Here is a 16,088-nt window from a genome sequence, read left to right as displayed (position 1 = left end):
GTTTCCTGAGGTTTGGTGTGTGTGTGTGTGTGTGTGCATATATTTCCAGTGCAATCCTAAGCAGAACAATGCCCTTCTCAGTCCGTTGACGTCAATGGGCTTAGAAGGGCATAATTCTGCTTGGGACTCTGCTGTTCTGCTGATTTCATCTTCTGCTGATTTTTTCCTCCGGTCCTGTCATATTTGATGTGATTTTTACTGCTGTTCTTTAAGAAGGCTGAACATGCTGCAAAAGAACAACGAGTGTGTTGGCTACTAGCAGAAATAGGGTTTTTAGACTCTTGATTGTCCATGATTTTATGTTGCTACTTATGAACTGTTTTTAATTGTAAAGCAGCTTGGAGAAGTTCCTAGCTGGGAGCATGGGATAAAAATCTTTTAAATAAATACCTGTGTCCTGCACTTCATTCTAAGCCAAGTTCCCGGATTTTTTCTCACATGGCTGCCCCTTTCTCAGGGGCATGGAGCAGGAGTCATTGGGGCAGTCCGGGGGGGGGGGGGGAGTAGTTGTGAATGTCCTGCATTGTGCAGGGGGTTGGACTGTGTGATTCCAGGGCCTCCCAAACCATGGTTTTGGTTTCAGAGGCCCTGGATTCACAAAAACATGCTCATGAGAAGTAACATCCGGGTGGTTTGTCACAAAAATCTGAGCATGAAAATATGGAGGGAAACGTTCTGTCCCTGGGGAGAACCTGCTGTGAACAGGGGAATTCATCCGTGTCCCCAAACATTTTTGGAGGAGGTAGCCTGCTTGACTAGAGCGACTTTTTGCTGAAATCTGCTACAAAATTCTTCCGCACAAACCTTACAGGTCAGGGAAAAAATTGTCCAATTGAATGAAAACGAAAAATCTGCTCAGATTTCAAAATGTGAATCTAAATGTTTGACATTTGCAATTAAAACTCATTTTGAGGCACACCACTCAAAAATCCAACCAATTTTTAAAGGTAATATTAGGTATTAAATTGCCAGTTTCATATTTTAAACTCTTATCCCCCCCCCCCCAATAAAAAACAAAAACACCACCTCCTGGCTAAATCCAATAGCATTCATAGTTTTTCGTTTCAAAGTGTGGTATAGAGAGCCAGTTTGGTATAGTGGTTAAGAGCGCAGGACTGTAATCTGGAGAGCCGGGTTCGATTCCCCACTTCTCCACTTGAAGCCAGCTGGGTGACCCTGGGTCAGTCACAGCTCTCTCGGAGCTCTCTCAGCCCCACCCACCTCACAGGGTGTTTTGTTGTGGGGATAATAATGACATACTTTGTAAACCGCTTCTGAGTGGGCATTAAGTTGTTGAGAATTCCTCTCAAAACACTCCCCGTTCTTTTCTGTTCTCATGTCTAGCAGGCCCGTCGATTTCAATAGCCACATTTCCCCATATAACTGAAAACAGCAAACCTGAAAGGCAGATTAAACTCAGAGAAGGGGCCGGGGTGGTGCGAGGTTGCCTAGTGAACCCCACGGCTGGGGGGGATTTGGTGCGCAAGGAGCTCCATTGCATAGAAACATTGGGTTGCAAGGTACCTCGAGGGTCATCTAGTCCAACCCCCTGCACAATGCAATAAATTCACAAATACACACCCCACCCCCTCCCGTTTCTCAGGTGCCTGGCCCTGCATGCCTGAGAAACGGAGTACAAAAAATCCCTGGGAGCTCCAGACATTGAAACTGGTTTGAGCCTGAGTTCCCGACCCGCTGGCCGATTTGCTGCCCCTGCCCACCACAGAAGGCACTGGCTGGCAGCCAGGCCAGCCAAAGAAATCATGGCAGCCAGACCGGGCAGCGCCTTCCAGAGCCGCCCAAAGCCACTGGAGCAGGTTCCAGCGCACCAGGAGGAGCCCCAAAGACGACAAAGCCAGGCCCGCGCAGATCTGGAGGCCCTGCGGCTGTCGAACCGGCCTCCCCTTCCTCAGCCAAGCCGGAACCAAGGCTTAGGGCTCGTCTGGGCCGCCAGAGCCGGCCTCCTCCCCTGCGGCCCGGGATGTCTCAGGGCTCCATCCCGGATGGTGGCTTCGGTCTCATTAGTGGGGGCCCCTTCCCAAGCCCCAGATGCTGAACAAGACCTCCGGGTGGCACAGAGGGCTCACGGCCTGGGCGCTGCCTGGGGGCCACTCGGGCCTCTCCACAGCCGCTGGCACAGGCCGGGCCAGGGAGGCCCCTCCTCCGAACGCCCGGGAGGGGCGGGCGGGCAGAGGAACCCAGGCGTCCTGCTCGTGGGAGCGGCTGCCCAAGGGTCCCTCTGCGCTGGGAGCCAGCTGGGCAGCCCGGCCCTTTCTCCCGTCGGTTCTCCGCCCGCGCCCGCGCCCGCGCCCGCGCCTCCCTCCCTGTCTTTCGTGCCCCTCGCTCTCCCCTCCTGCCTCTCCCGGGCCCCCTCCAGGCGCGCCCGCCCCTCTCCTGCCTGCCTCCCGGGCCGGGGTCCGCCTCCGCTCCCCCGCCCGCCGGCTCGCTCGCAGCCCGCGCTCGCTCGCTCGCTCCGGAGGCGCCGCTCGGCTCCCGCCCGTCTCGCTGACGCGGCCGCTGATGCGGGGCTGGTGGGCGAGGCGAGGCGCGGCGGGCGGAGAGACGCCGCGGAGCAGGGCGGGGACGGAGCAGGCAGGGCGGGCGGCCGGCCGCGGCTGGGGGGTCCATCGGCGGCGGCGGCTCCCGCAGCGCTCGCGCCTCGACGGCGTCCGTCCAGCCAGCCCGCCCGCCGGACCGCCCGCCCGCCCCCGATGGCCTTCGGCTGAGCGGCTCCGTCCGTCGGCCGTCCCTCCGCGCCCAGGATGCGGGCGGCGCTCGTCGAGGGAGAGCCCGGCGCGGGGGGGCCCGCCAGGCGGCGCTGATGCGGGTAAGGCGCCCCCGGCCGGATCCGCTGCGGCCCCAGGTGCGGCCCTGGGGCAGGTGCGCCGCCGGCGGGACCCAGGCCGCCCCCCGCGCCCGCAGCGCCCCCCCCCCCCCCGCCGCCGCCGCCGCGCTCCCGCAGCCTCCCGGCGGCCCGGCCCGGCCTCGTTCCCTCGCGCGCGCACACGCAGCTGCGCCTCGCCGGCCGCTTCGGAGGCGCGGGGCCGTCGGAAGGCCCAGGCCCTTGGCCGGCTGCGCCGGGAGGCAGGCTGGCGAGGCAGGGAGGGCAGCGGGCAGGGAGCGGCCCCGGCCTTCCCCCGGGAGCGCCCAGGCGGCGCGGCCCTCGCCAGGTGCTGCCCCCCCCTCTCTCCCTCCCGGGCTGGTTTGGGCAGAAGTGGCACCGGGGAGGGCTCGAGAGCCCCTCGCAGGGCGGGCGGCATCCTGCCCGACGCTCCTCGGCCCCCTCCTCCAGGATGCAGGCGAGGGAAGGGGGCGCGGGGGGGGGGGAAAGCGGCACTGGGGGCCGGGGAGCAGAAGCGCGGGCGCGTGCAGGGCTCGAGGCTGGCTGGGCTGCGTTTTCTGTTTGGGGAGGAAGACCTCCAGGAGCAGCAGGCGGGGGGGGGGCGCAGCCAGGTGCAGCGGCGGCAGCTCAAGTTTCCTCCTAACTCCTAGGCGCGCGCGCGCGCGCGCGCGTGTGTGTGGGGGGGGGGTCTGTTCTCCCACCCCAGCCTTGCGCTCTGCGATCCAAGGGGGCTTTTGATGCGGTGAGGTGAGCTGGAGATTTGGGCGCCTACCAGGACCCCCATGAGAGGCCAATGGAAGGAGCCCCCTGGCCCAGGAACGGGGCGTTGTGCAACTCCTGCTTGCCACCAGATTGTGCCCCAGGCATGCTGACAAGTTGAGGGGGGGCAAGTTGGGATTTGTCCCTTAGGCACCAAAAGGTCTTGAGCCAGCCCCATTTCCCCCTGCGAGGCAGGCCAATTGGGGCTGGGGTTGACAGCGCCGGTGGCCAAGGTGAGGTCTGAACCTGGGCCTTGTGGCCCACACTCTTTCGCCCCACCCCCACCCCGCACGGCCAGGTTTTTCTTGCTTCCTCCCTCATTTTCTCACTACCAGACTCTAGAGAATCCCCCAAGGGCCAACGTGAAATAGGTAGGGTTTTGTTGGATGGCATTTTTATTTGGTTCCTTTGTACACCTTAGCTGTGGATCCAAAGAGCAGTTCAGTTCCTGTCCAGCTAGGAATCTGGGCCCTGTCCTGTCATTGCAATAGCAAAAGCGGGAACTGGGAGCAGTTGTACCGATACCACTCATATTTTAATTCCACCCTTCTTCCAGAGAGGGGGGGGGTCCATGATTTATGTGCACAACAACCTTGAGAGGTAGAGGAGGCTGAGAAAGAGGGGCCAGGTTGGCGTCAGGCAGCCAGCTTCACAGCTGGGGGGCAGGGTCTGGTTCAGGGATTTTGGACTCCTACGTCACCAACAGCCGAGTCCCAGTGGAGCCCCAGCGGGGGGTCGCCTGAGCCCAGAAGGTGATGCTGGTGCTGCTTGGGGGCAAGCGGAGCCCCTTGGGGCAGTGGCCCAACCTCAAGCGACCTCCTGCTTAGCACTTCCTCCCCACAGTAGATGTCCTGGAGACACCTGGGCTCCGAAATGGGGAGAGGGCCGGGGTGGGGGGCAGAGATGTCTAACAGGCGTATGCCCAGCAGATTCCTTTTTAAATAATTGACGTGAGTGAGGCAACGTGGGATTTGGGTCACCCAGTGAAACAAATGAGCCTTGGCTTGGGATGGGTCCTTCTTCATGCTGTGTGGGATTGACAGACTGCCACAAGGTAGGAAGCTGGTGGCTTCGAAGAGGGGTAGGCAGATCCAGGGGGAAGGAGGAGAGCCCCCCCCCCCCCGCTTCACGGCATAGCAGCCAAAGGACAGCATGCCTTTGACTGCCAGTTGCTTAGGGGCAAAGCGCAGGGGCAGGCAGTTTGTGGCCTTCCTGCCATGCCTGGGGGCTTGTGGGCAGCAGTGGTGGGGGAGAGGGTGCTGGACAGGAGCCTGGACCTCTGGTCCACCCCATGAGGCTGGAGAGTGGTGGGGAAGGCTGGGCAGAGATCTTATCCCGGAGCAATGTGGGGGTGGATGCTTGGAGCCACGACAGAGGGAATCATCTCCCCCCCTCCGCACCCCATGCCCAGACTCAGTTGGTAAGAAATCTGTTCTTGGTGCTGATCAGTGTGGAGAAAACGGAGGGGGGGGCACAGATGGATGTGAGTCAGGATTTAAGGAGAGGGGCTGTTGTCTTGGACGGAGGCTGGGGAGGCTGCAGGCTCTTGGGCCCAGCACCAAAAAGGAATCTGTTCTGCTAAAGCTGAGGACCGAGGCAGTCGGGGGTCTTGTCTGCTAGGAGGGGGAGCTAGGACTCCTGGGTTCTCTGGGAAAGGGAAATGAGAACTCCCACATCCTCTTGATTGACATGTGTCCGGAGCTGAAAGTGGCTGGCGGATCAGAGCCGAGGAAGTTGTGCTGTTGGCTTCCTGGAGCAGAACTGGAGGTTGCTCAGCTGTAAGACCAGAGGTACTGTTGAGGGGGAGGGGGGGTCAAGCTTGCCTGGAGGCTGGGCTGCTCTTGGCGTGGAAGCCCTCCCTGCTCAGGGGAGGGGGAGGCCGATGTGGTTGCTGAAGTTGCTGAGAGGAGAGCACTCTGCACTTGATCAGAGGCACCCTGTGCCTATAGGAACTGAACCTTCTTCTGGCTTCTACCGGCAGTAAATCCTGGAGTGTCCGCATATTGGCTGGGATGGGGGGTGGGCGCTGGGCTGTCCATCTCAGCCCAGGTGCCCAGTCCCCCTTGGAATGGGGGGCCCCACTGCAGGGAATTCAGGCAAGATGAGTAAGCGAGAATTGCCGTGCTCTGGAACTCCAGTTGCCACGGAGATGCGCGGATTCTGGCAACGAGTGCCACAGCAACAGGCCTGTGGCTCGCAAGTGGCTCTTGGGAGGGGGAATGGCTTTGAGCTGGAAAGGAAGGGATCTCCCTCGAGGCCCCCTCCCTCCCCTCTCGCAGGGGCAGGAAGCTCCGGAACAGGCCCCGGGGCCTCTGGGGCCAGCTAGAGAGGCTGGGGCAGCTGGTGGGCTGGATCCAGGCCCGGGATGAAGGGAGGGCGGGTGGGTGCCCCTTCCTCTTTCGGTGACACCTACCCAATGACCCTGGTCTGTGCATGTGAGTGTGTGTGTTTGTGTCCCTGCCGGGTGTGTGAAAGGGGTGGGGGCAGCTGCATCTGTAGATTTATGGCTGGTTTGTACTGGGGAAAAAGAAGGGCGAACCAGCACACCCCACCCCCCACGCTCTGCCCTAAAGGGAGGGCAGTTATTCATAGCCAGCTGAGTGACTGCGGGAAGGCCAGGCCTCCCCCCCCCCCGCCCCCGCTGCAGTTCAGGGCCGTGCGGGAGACTGGCCTTTCTTGGGGTGCCTGCCTGCCTCTTCTCAGCCATCTCCTGTTCGCCTCTCTAGCAACCCCTGCCGCTCCTCTGGGTCTTCAGGGGTCCCTCCCTCCCTCCCTCCTCCTTTCTTTGTACCCAGAATTTTCTGACTGCCTCCCCTCTCCCTCCCTCCCTCCCTCCCATCCCCAGAACCCTCTCCAGGCAGCTCCCACTGAGCTGTCCGATCCTGGGCGCTTCAGGGGGCCTTCCTGGGCCTGGCCCCTCTCCTCTGCCTCCTTCTGCCCCAGAGATGTCAGGAGCCCCCCCCCCCCCGGGCCTTCCCAGAGCCCCCTCCTGCCACCCAGATCTTATGGAGGCCGAGCTCTGTTGCTGGATGTAGAACCTTTCTCCCATCCCCCCTTCCAGATCTTTTTTGTCCAGAGAAGGAAATTCCTTCAGCTCGGGGGAGAGGCAATGCCCTCTGCAGCCCCCTCCCCAAGGAGAAAGGATCGGCTTGAACGTGGGACTCAGGCCTGTGTCCCACCCGCCTGCCGCTGGCCATCTGCCCAGCTGGGAGCTGGTGGCTCTCCGGGTCTGGCCATAGTCCAGCGGAGCCATTCACCGGCCGCTCTTTCTATTGAAGATCCCGTTTCCGGCTCTGGGCCCCCTCCCCCTGCCAGCTGCACCGAGATGCAGCCAGGCTCCCGGATAATCCCCCTCCCCACACAGCGCAAAGACTGGAGATTTACCGATGGAGGAGAGGAGAAGGCAGGTATTTCTCTGTCTCTCTTCCCTCTTGCAAGCCTCTCTCTCTCCCTCTCTGCCTACCAGCTAAATTGACAGTAATTTTGGCCCAAGGTCCCCACCCCACCTGCATTTCAATAAATGCCGCAGAGAGCGGCGGAATCCTTCATATCTCAGCTCCATCCATTTGCTCCTGCAACTTCTTCCCTCTTCCTTCCCCCTGAGCCAACAGTATGTCTCAGTCCACAGATGCTCTCTGTTTCCTTGCTCATCCGTGCCTCTGTGCATGCCCTGCCTGTGTGACTTAATGCACCCACGTGGCATGTGTGAATACGTATATATGTTCTGGGCTTGGGCTGAGTGTCTCCGTTTCCCGCTGTCTGGGAAAGGATGGAATGCTCTGGGGGTGTCTTGGTGGGTACTAACCCCTCCACTCCAGGGTGCTCTTTCGAAGGAGGCGTCTCAACCTCCCTAACAAAAGGGGTGTTGCTCTCATGGTGAAGGGGGAGGGCTTTTGCAAGGGGGTTGTCCAAATTAAATTTTCCAGTTGCCCTTGGCAAATTACCAGTGGCCATATTTGTGGATCCCTGCATAGGAATACCAGCTCTGTGACACGCTGGAGTGACCAACTCAGCATGGGCTATGCAGACGAAAGGGTGGATCTGTGCAAATAGCATTGAGTTCCCAGTGGTGGGGGCGGGGAAGGGAGTGCTGATTTGTTCCCCCTTTCCTTGCTCCAGTGTAAAAGGTTGGTTGCCCATTTGGCCCTGGAGGGATGAATAAGCTGCTGCGCCTGGGGGATGCATTTGCAGTGAGCACAAGCCTTGTCTTCCATCCTGGACAACTGGCTGCTGGGGGATTGGGGGGGGGCTTCTCTGTGAACAGTCCTGCCCATCGATTGAAGGCCCTTTTGCTTGTGAGCTCGACATATTCCTTGGTGTATCTTTAGGTTTGTCCAGCTGAGGGCAAGACCGTGGGGCAGTTGGTGTCTGTGAAAGGAGATGAGATTATAGTAAAATGGCATCGCCCTTCTAGAGCACTTTCCCCCATATTTCAGGTGCTTCACAATCCTAGCCGAATAGGCCAGTATTTTTATCGTCACCCTGGCTATTCTGGAGGTTTTTGTTGGCTTCTGGGGATGCTTGAGGATGGAGTGCCTCAAATGTTTCTCAGGAGGGGACTGCTTTCTTCAAGTGCAATGAGCAATGGAAGGGGTGTCCAGGGACAGAGGCCCACAGCACCCACTTACTGAACACCCTTTCCGGACACCCTTTTCTCTAGCCCTAGATGTGTTGAAATGGCTGGGAGTTCTCCAACTGTGTGAGGGAAGCTCTCTGCATATGCTCAGAGGCACTCTGTTCTTCTTTTTGCTTGTGGTTTCTCAAAATTGAATTCAGGAAGATGAAAAATTGGCTCCAGTGGTTAGTGCTAGCAACTCTTGATGAAGAACCAGAGTGAGGTCCATCTCTTGGCAGGTAGGAGGAACTCTTGAGTGTGGCACCTGTGGTTGTGTGCCAAGTGTTTCTTCGTAGGCATTTGGGTCAGAGATCCATCTTCTTAGCTTTATTCCCTCCCCCCCCTCCCCCCGATTTTTAAAAAGTGCAATTCCGAGAGTCTGCAGCAGGATTCTCCATGCTAATAGAGAACTTTGCAAAAGCTGAAAAGCTGGCCTAGCTCTTCTTCCAGATGGACGCCTGGTCTCCGGTTCTCTTCTCTAGCTTCTCTTTGCCAGCTGTGGACTTGGGAGCAGCTAGCTGGACTTGGCACAACTCCGTGTGTTCGTCAGGGACCTAGTGATGGAGGGTCAATGGCCGTCCAGTTCCTTGGCTTGCTTTCTCGGCTTGGTGGCTTGCACTGAATTTCACTACTTTGCTGTTTGGTGCAACAGCAAGCCCCCGTCTGTCCCTTGGTTTCCTTCTCTTCTCAACCCTTTATTTCCTGGTCCTTCTTCCTGTCCCCATCCATCCTTTCAAATGGCCCCTTTTTCTTGATCTCCGTGGTTGTATTTGACTGTTGTCATCCCTCTTCTGTGCCCCCCCCATTCCACAAAGGTCCAATTGTCCATCCCCACGTGCAAGCCCCCTTCTTTCTCTCTGCTCATCCCTCCCTCCCTCCCTCCCTCCCTCCCTCCGTCCATCCGTCCGTCCATCCATCCATCCATCCATCCATCCATCGTTCCGAGGAAGCAGGATCATGGCATGCTCTCCCAACCCCTCTCTCTGGGCCTTTGGATTCTCCCAGACGCAATTTTGTACTAATTACACGTTCCTGCTTCTAATTGCCACATTGTGAATGATAAACAAAAAACTCCAATTTTATTTAATTAAAGACCTGGTAGAATCCACCGGGGAGAATCGTACGGTAAAGACATGGGGAGACAGAGAGGTTGCAGTGTTTCTCTGCAGAGCATCTTCCTACAGGCATGGGAGGTGGTGTGGGATTTGCTCACCGCTTGGTGGTCAAGGTTCACAGGGAAACGTGTCCTCCGAATAGACGATTATCTGGAGTTGGTGACTCTCTAGGGCTGAGACAGACGGGGGTGGGGGGGTGTTGTTGGCTCAAGGGGCATCGTTGCCAGATTTGTTCCACCTGTTCTGCGGTCATCTGTGGTCAAACATGCTTTGCAGGTTTCCAGGACCCTGTTTGGATTTTTCTGACTGAGGCGCCATCTTGGATCAGGCCTGGTTATCCTGGCCTGTGTGGTGCATCTCCAGGTGTTGGCTTTAACTCATACTTTGCCTGCACACTCTCTGCTTACGAGGAAAGCAAAGCTGCTTCTCTGGGAACTGTGTCCACCAGCTACCTTTCATGCCTCTGTTCCCAGGAGTAGGCATTGGGAGCATCTCCCAGAGGTCTGGAGGGGCTACCAAGGTGGCTGGTCTGTGACTGCAGGTTTGGACTGGGATCCCGTTGCTTCTATAGACTCCTTGGGGGTTGTGGGTCACTGGATGCCGTGCTGGGTTGCTTGTTTCGGAACAAAATGCGAGTTCTGGTGAGGGGATCCATGGCAGAGGCAATAAAAGGGTCTCAACATAGCTTCATAGGCCACTTTGGGCCACAGTCTCAGGGCAGGAGGTGCCTGTGATTCGACCCAGTCCAGGTGTCCGGGCAACCCTTAGCCCATGACCTTCCTCGTGGGATGAAAAAGAGAAGTCATGCGAGAAAGGAAGATGATCTGGAAAGGGACTCCTCGCAAACTTGTCAGTTGGTTGTGTACTTCCTAATCCCTGGCCCCTTGGAGGGTGAGCAACCAGGCAGGATGGGTGCCCAATGTGATGTAGCAGACTTAAGAACATAAGAGAAGCCATGTTGGATCGGGCCAATGGCCCATCCAGCCCAACACTCTGTGTCACACAGTGGCCAAAAACCCAGGTGTCCTCAGGAGGTCTGCCAGTGGGGAAGGGACACTAGAAGCCCTCCCACTGATTGCCCCCCCAACATCAGGAACACAGCGCATCACTGCCCTAGACAGAGAGTTCCATCTCTACCTTGTGGCTAACAGCCACTGATGGACCTGCGCTCCATACGTTTATCCAGACTTGCATCTGGGAGACCCAGGTTCGAATCCCCACTCTGCCGTGGAAGCTTGTTGGATAACTTTGGGCCAGTCATACACACTCAGCCTAACCCGTCTCTCAGGGTTGTTGTTTGAGGATAAAAAGAGGAGAGAAGAGTGATATAAGCAGCTTTGGATTCCCGTGGGCCGGAAGGGTGGGATGTAAGTGAAGAAAATAAAGATAAATAAGGTTGGAAGTCATTTGTCCCCAAGGGAACTGTTTTTCTACCTTTCTGAAGGAACAGATTTTTTGTGAATCTTGCAAGCTATTGGTTGTCTCCTTCCTCACCCCTGTGGGGATGAAGTTGGTTTCTGGCTGCGGAATTGCAGGAGGAACAAAAGTACACGCACCACTCCTGGCCCAAAGCTTATTTTTATTTTTTATTTTTATTTATTTATTTATTTATTTATTTATTTATTTATTTATTTATTTATTTATTTATTTATTTATTTATTTATTTATTTATTTATTTATTATACTTATATCCCACTCTTCCTGCAGAGCAAGCTCAGAGCGGATCACATCAGAGTATAAAAACAAGTTAGCATAATTGGCGGGACAGGGTCCCCTTCCTGGCAGGGGGCCAGTTGAAGGGCGGGGGGGGGTCATGCAGGTCAGGCGTACCTTTTGTATTACCATAATGGCTGGTTCCCGCCCCTTCTAGATTAAACTTCTCCCTGATAATGGCATGTAGCCCCCATTCACGCGAGTTCTGCTTTCTAAATTAATTTCTAAAGAAACTGCGGTTCTTGGAATTTCTGTGTGCACCCTCCTCCAATTTCTTAATTATGGGGTTATTGGGCCAGGAATGGATCGAGTCCGTACAGGGACATCCATCCCTCTTTATGAATAACTGGTGTGAGCTGTAGAAAACAGAGGGGCCTCATATAGAAGACAATATCACGGTAACAGAAAGGCAGAGTTTGCAGCAGCCCAAAGTTGGATTTATGGTGCCAAACCACCAGTTCCTTAAATGGATCAGCATGCCAAGCGTCTGGCTGGGGCAGAGGCACACTTGTGCACAAGGAAGAAACTCGGAGAGAGACTAGTGCATGCGTGTGTGCGCACTGTGATGATTTAAGTCCTGCTGCTCCAGAATGTACATTGGGGTGCACCCCCAGTGCCTTATTCATAGATGCCTGTGCAGTGGTGGGCTATGAAGGCATCACATGACAGCAACTTACACAAAAAGGAAGCGTTGGCCCACACAGCAGAGCGGGATGTCTCATAGGGCACTGTCTCTCAGTCATGGGTGAGTGTGTGTGATTTGTGGGGAGTGAAGGCTTCCTTCGGAATGCACCCCCCCTTCTTTATTCTCACTGTTAGTCCCTGCCTGAGGGTTTCTCTCCAGGCTGTGGAACGTGTATTGTCTGGGGTGGCTGGGCAGAGAATTGTTCCCTGTTTAGGCTGCCGGTGCCCATCCATGTTGAACATGGAAGTGGGAACCAGGGGTCCCCTTGGCCGCATCCCCTGCTTTTGACGCAAGTCTCGCTTCTCTCCTTGAGAACAAAGTGTGAGTTTGTGGAAGGAAAGCTAAGAAGCAGCAGAGGGTTTGGGGCTGAGATCTGGTAGAGGTTAAAGGGAGGGGTCAGAGGCAATCCCATGGGGAGGGGGGACAAAACCAGTTGGGAGGCAGCTAGAAAGGGGTTTGTGCCTCTTCCTTCCTTTCGCTCTGTCTGCCACAAGCAACTCTGTCTCTTTCTCCCTCCATTGGTGTCCGTCTCTTCTGGGCCTCTGGAGTCACTCATTCCTTCACTTCTCTCTCCCCCTTCCCTTCACCCCTAGGTGCTTCTTTCAAGCCCGGCTGGACTTTGGTTGTACTGCTGGCTGGCAATGGAACGCAACAGACCCCCTCTGTCTGCTGGAAAGCCGTCCTGTGCTTCTGGCCATGGCTGCCGGGCCTCCTAATCGCTTGTGCCACCCCCTGTCCTGGCGATTTTCTCTTCCTCCTCCACTTCTGCTTGGGTTGTCTTCATCTCTTTCTCTCCCCCTTCTGTGAGGAATACTCTTTCCCCCGCCCAGCATCCTTTGCCCCACGGCCGCCATGTTTCTCGCACCCTTGAGTTTTGCCCTTCGGGTGCTGAATGTCCGGACGGGCTCCGCCCTCTACTTCTGGTTTTTGGGGGTTGCCCTCCACTCATTGCCCCTCTTGGGGCAGAAACCTGAGGACAAGTATCCCATAGTGCCAACCAATTATGGAAAACTCCGAGGGATCAAGAAGGACCTGAACAACGAAATCCTCGGCCCTGTCGTTCAATACCTTGGGATCCCATACGCAACACCGCCCATCGGGGAGAGACGTTTCCAGCCACCCGAGGCGCCTGCTTCCTGGTCTGAGGTGCGCAATGCCACAGCTTTCGCTCCTGTCTGCCCGCAGAATATTCATGGCATGCTGCCTGGAATTATGCTGCCCGTTTGGTTCACCGACAACCTGGAAGTAGTAGCCGGCTACGTCCAGAACCAGAGCGAAGATTGCCTCTACCTCAACATTTACGTGCCCATGGAGGACGGTAAGAGCACTGGGGTGGGGGGGAGGGAGAGGGGATAGGGCGGTGCTCCCCATTGTACACTCCCTCTCCTTCCCCCTGCAGCATGATGGATAGAATGTAGAATAATAATAATAATAACATTCGATTTATATACCGCCCTTCAGGATGACTTAACACCCACTCAGAGTGGTTTACAAAGTATGTCATTATTATCCCCACAACAACAAACACCCTGTGAGGCTGAGAAAGCTCCAGAGAGCCATGACTAGCCCAAGGTCACCCAGCTGGCTTCAAGCGGAGGAGTGGGGAATCAAACCCTGTTCTCCAGATTAAAGTCCTGCACTCTTAACCACTACACCAAACTGGCTCTCTGGAAGAGCCACTCAGGACTCCAGAGGATAGCCCTGAGGGAAGATCGGACCTAAACCCACCCTCTAAGCCTAAACCCCAACCAACTGGTGCAGCTCCTGAGGACCCCTGAACACGCCTTCTTTGGCCCTCCTGAAATTGCAGCCTGAATTTGGGGGCATATTCTGAGCTTCCTCAGGTTTCTTAGGGACCACCCCAAGCCCTCATTTGGACAGCTGCTTGGAAGGGCAAATCTGGCCATTTAGGGTAAGCAATCCATCTCCCTTGGCTTAGCGAATGGACAGTGTCCTCAGGGGAGGGGCAAGGGTTTGTGGTGCTCGTTGCCGGCCGGCTGGGCGCCCCGGCCTGCGTGATGACATCACGCGTGACATCACGGGAGCGCGCGCTGCCGCCAGCCTGATTGCTGCGGTGGGCAGCCTCTGAGCTCTCCCGCTCAGTTGCCTGCGCCGCCGCAGATGCCTGCCTGTGGTGGCTGCGCCTGGCCGGGGGCTTGTGCTGGCGGTGGCGGCAGCACGGGGCGGGATAGGAGGCTGCTGCTTTGTGGCGCGCGCGCTTCCGCCCCCCGCGCCTCCTCTGGCGCTCCCTCCGGCACCCTGCGCCTGAGGCCACCGCCTACCTGGCCTCAATGGGCGCACCGGCCCTGAGTGTCCTTTTCACTAGTATGTCCCCTGCATTTTAAACTTGGCTTGGTGTGAAATTCCAAGGTGGATTTCCTGTGTGAAACCAGGGCCCTTTTCACGCTACATACCTGCTTCCAGAACATCACGAAACGCAGTGCAAAAAACACAGAAGATTGCGTCTTCTCGCGAGAGTTTTGCGCGATGTCGTGTAAAACTCGCACGACATCGTGCCAAACTTTCGCAAGAAGACGCGATCTTCCGCGGTTTTTGCGCTGTGTTTCGCAATGTTCTGGAAGCAGGTGTGTGGTGTGAAAAGGGCCCTGGCTTTCCCCTCCTCTGAAGTTTTTCACATGCTGAAGATACCATTCAGCTACGGGGAAGGGAGGGAAAGGGAATCTCTCCATCCTCCTCCCCTCCCACCTTTCTTGGCCTGAGGTAGGAGAGATCACCTGTAGAATAAAAATAATTATAACTCTGGAGCCCCCCCCCCCAGCTTCAGTAAAATGATGAAGCATAATAAATAAAAATCCTGATTTCCTGATGGAGATGTAGCCCAACTTTTCTTGATGGGTGTGACCATCTCTTACAATGCAAGGACTTCATGTGTGTACTGGGGTCTCCAGTTCCTTGGGAGGGTGCAGACTTCGTTTCAAGACTTGCATAAATATTTTGGATGGGCCACTGCCAGGTACAGAATCGCCTGAGGTGCCCTGTCAGCTCTAGAATGTTACTTCAGCCACTTTTTGCTTTTCACCTCGTTCAGCACTTAATCGGTCCAAGACAACAGAGTTCCACTGGCTAGAAAAACACAAACAGGTGTGTGTCGCTTCCTTAACAAACTGAAGATGGAAACTCGTGGCTTTAATCCAAATCTGGCTGCTGAGCGCCCACCCTGTGAACAGCTTCGAACAAGTACAGTTTCTCACCAGTGGGTTGGATCCAGCCAGCTTCCCCACTCCATCTCACCCAGCGCGCCTCCTTGCAACCCTTGTCCTGCCTGGCTTACATACATACAGGCCTCGTGGTCTCCAGAAGAGGGTGGGAGGTTAAAAGGGAGTCCACCTACCTTTTTCACTAACAGGAAACCTGGCTGGGTGCAACCCTTTATCCTTTCTCCCGGATCTGATGCTGGTGCTGAGTCCCATTATAAATCTAGTTGTAAGGGTCTGGGAAGGGGTGTGTGTCTCTTCCCTGTTTATGCCTCAGGCTATCAGCCTCCTTTAATCTCTCCTTTTCTCCTTATTTAGGGGGGAGTAAGAAGCACCCGTTCTACAGTCCTCCCTGCTTTATTAGACTGCTGTGCTTCACTCCTAAGGCTGGAGGGGGAAATCTGTGTTGGGCAAAGTTGGGGCCATTGTGAGGGTATCGTTTAGGAGAAGTAGAGAGCCTACATGGGTGCTAAGGGTCATCCCAGGAATTTCCTTTTGAAATAGCTTTTCAGACGCGGCCCCTGCGCCCACTCTCTCCCACCCCTTCTGCCTCCCGTCCTGCTGCGACTGGCGAATTTCCCCTCCCAAAAATCTGGGAGTTCCAAACATCATCACCCCTCCCTTTAACCCCCTAGACCCTCTCCCATTAAGAGAACCTGGGCACCCAAATCCAGTTTTCATTTTTCTTGCCTAATCTCAGCTCCCCGCTCCTTGGTTTAAACCCAGTTCTTGACATTCTGTTCCAAACCATCTGTGACCTCCTGGCCTGCATATGCATCACCCTCGCCTTAGGGCTGCCCCCGTGGACAGCTGCAGGCCTCACCCCCCCCCCCCCCGCCCATCATGGTGTTTCCATGCCAGGAAAAGCTGCTCCTGTGGAATTTCTGCTGTTGTGTTTTTGTTGCCAATATAAAGCCCCCTCTGAGGCTTCACACCCTCCTGTCCTTGGACTACTTGGGGGTTCTCGCTTTTCCCCATTCCTGCTCCCCCCTCCCTGAGAAGCTAGGCGCTCTGGCTCCCAGAATCCTTTGCTGTGGTGCCCCCTAGAGACTCGGATGGCCTTGGTTCCCTCCTTGATATGCTTTCCCTGTCCCTCTTCCTTCGGCATTGTTTCCTTGGGTTTCCAAATTCCCTGGGAGGCCCT

The 16,088-nt window shown here is 56.1% G+C and overlaps 1 protein-coding gene across 3 annotated transcripts in view; it reads left to right on the top strand.

The window, feature by feature from the left end:
* Nucleotides 1-2,687: 2,687 nt before the first annotated feature.
* Nucleotides 2,688-16,088, top strand: part of NLGN2 (neuroligin 2) — a 38,416-nt gene continuing 25,015 nt past the window's right edge. For 2 of the 3 annotated variants that reach the window (XM_054995118.1, XM_054995117.1), the window contains exon 1: nt 12,535-13,047. In XM_054995118.1, coding sequence (XP_054851093.1) covers nt 12,582-13,047 — 466 coding nt within the window. In that variant the 5' untranslated portion in view covers nt 12,535-12,581. Of the gene's footprint in view, nt 2,828-12,534; nt 13,048-16,088 lie in introns of those variants that run through there. The other variant, XM_054995119.1, reaches the window with a different exon arrangement.

Source organism: Eublepharis macularius, chromosome 12 (assembly GCF_028583425.1).
Source record: "Eublepharis macularius isolate TG4126 chromosome 12, MPM_Emac_v1.0, whole genome shotgun sequence".
NCBI lineage: Eukaryota > Metazoa > Chordata > Lepidosauria > Squamata > Eublepharidae > Eublepharis > Eublepharis macularius.
Note: the sequence above shows the minus strand (reverse complement) of the source record. Positions and strands in the feature narration are given on the sequence as shown.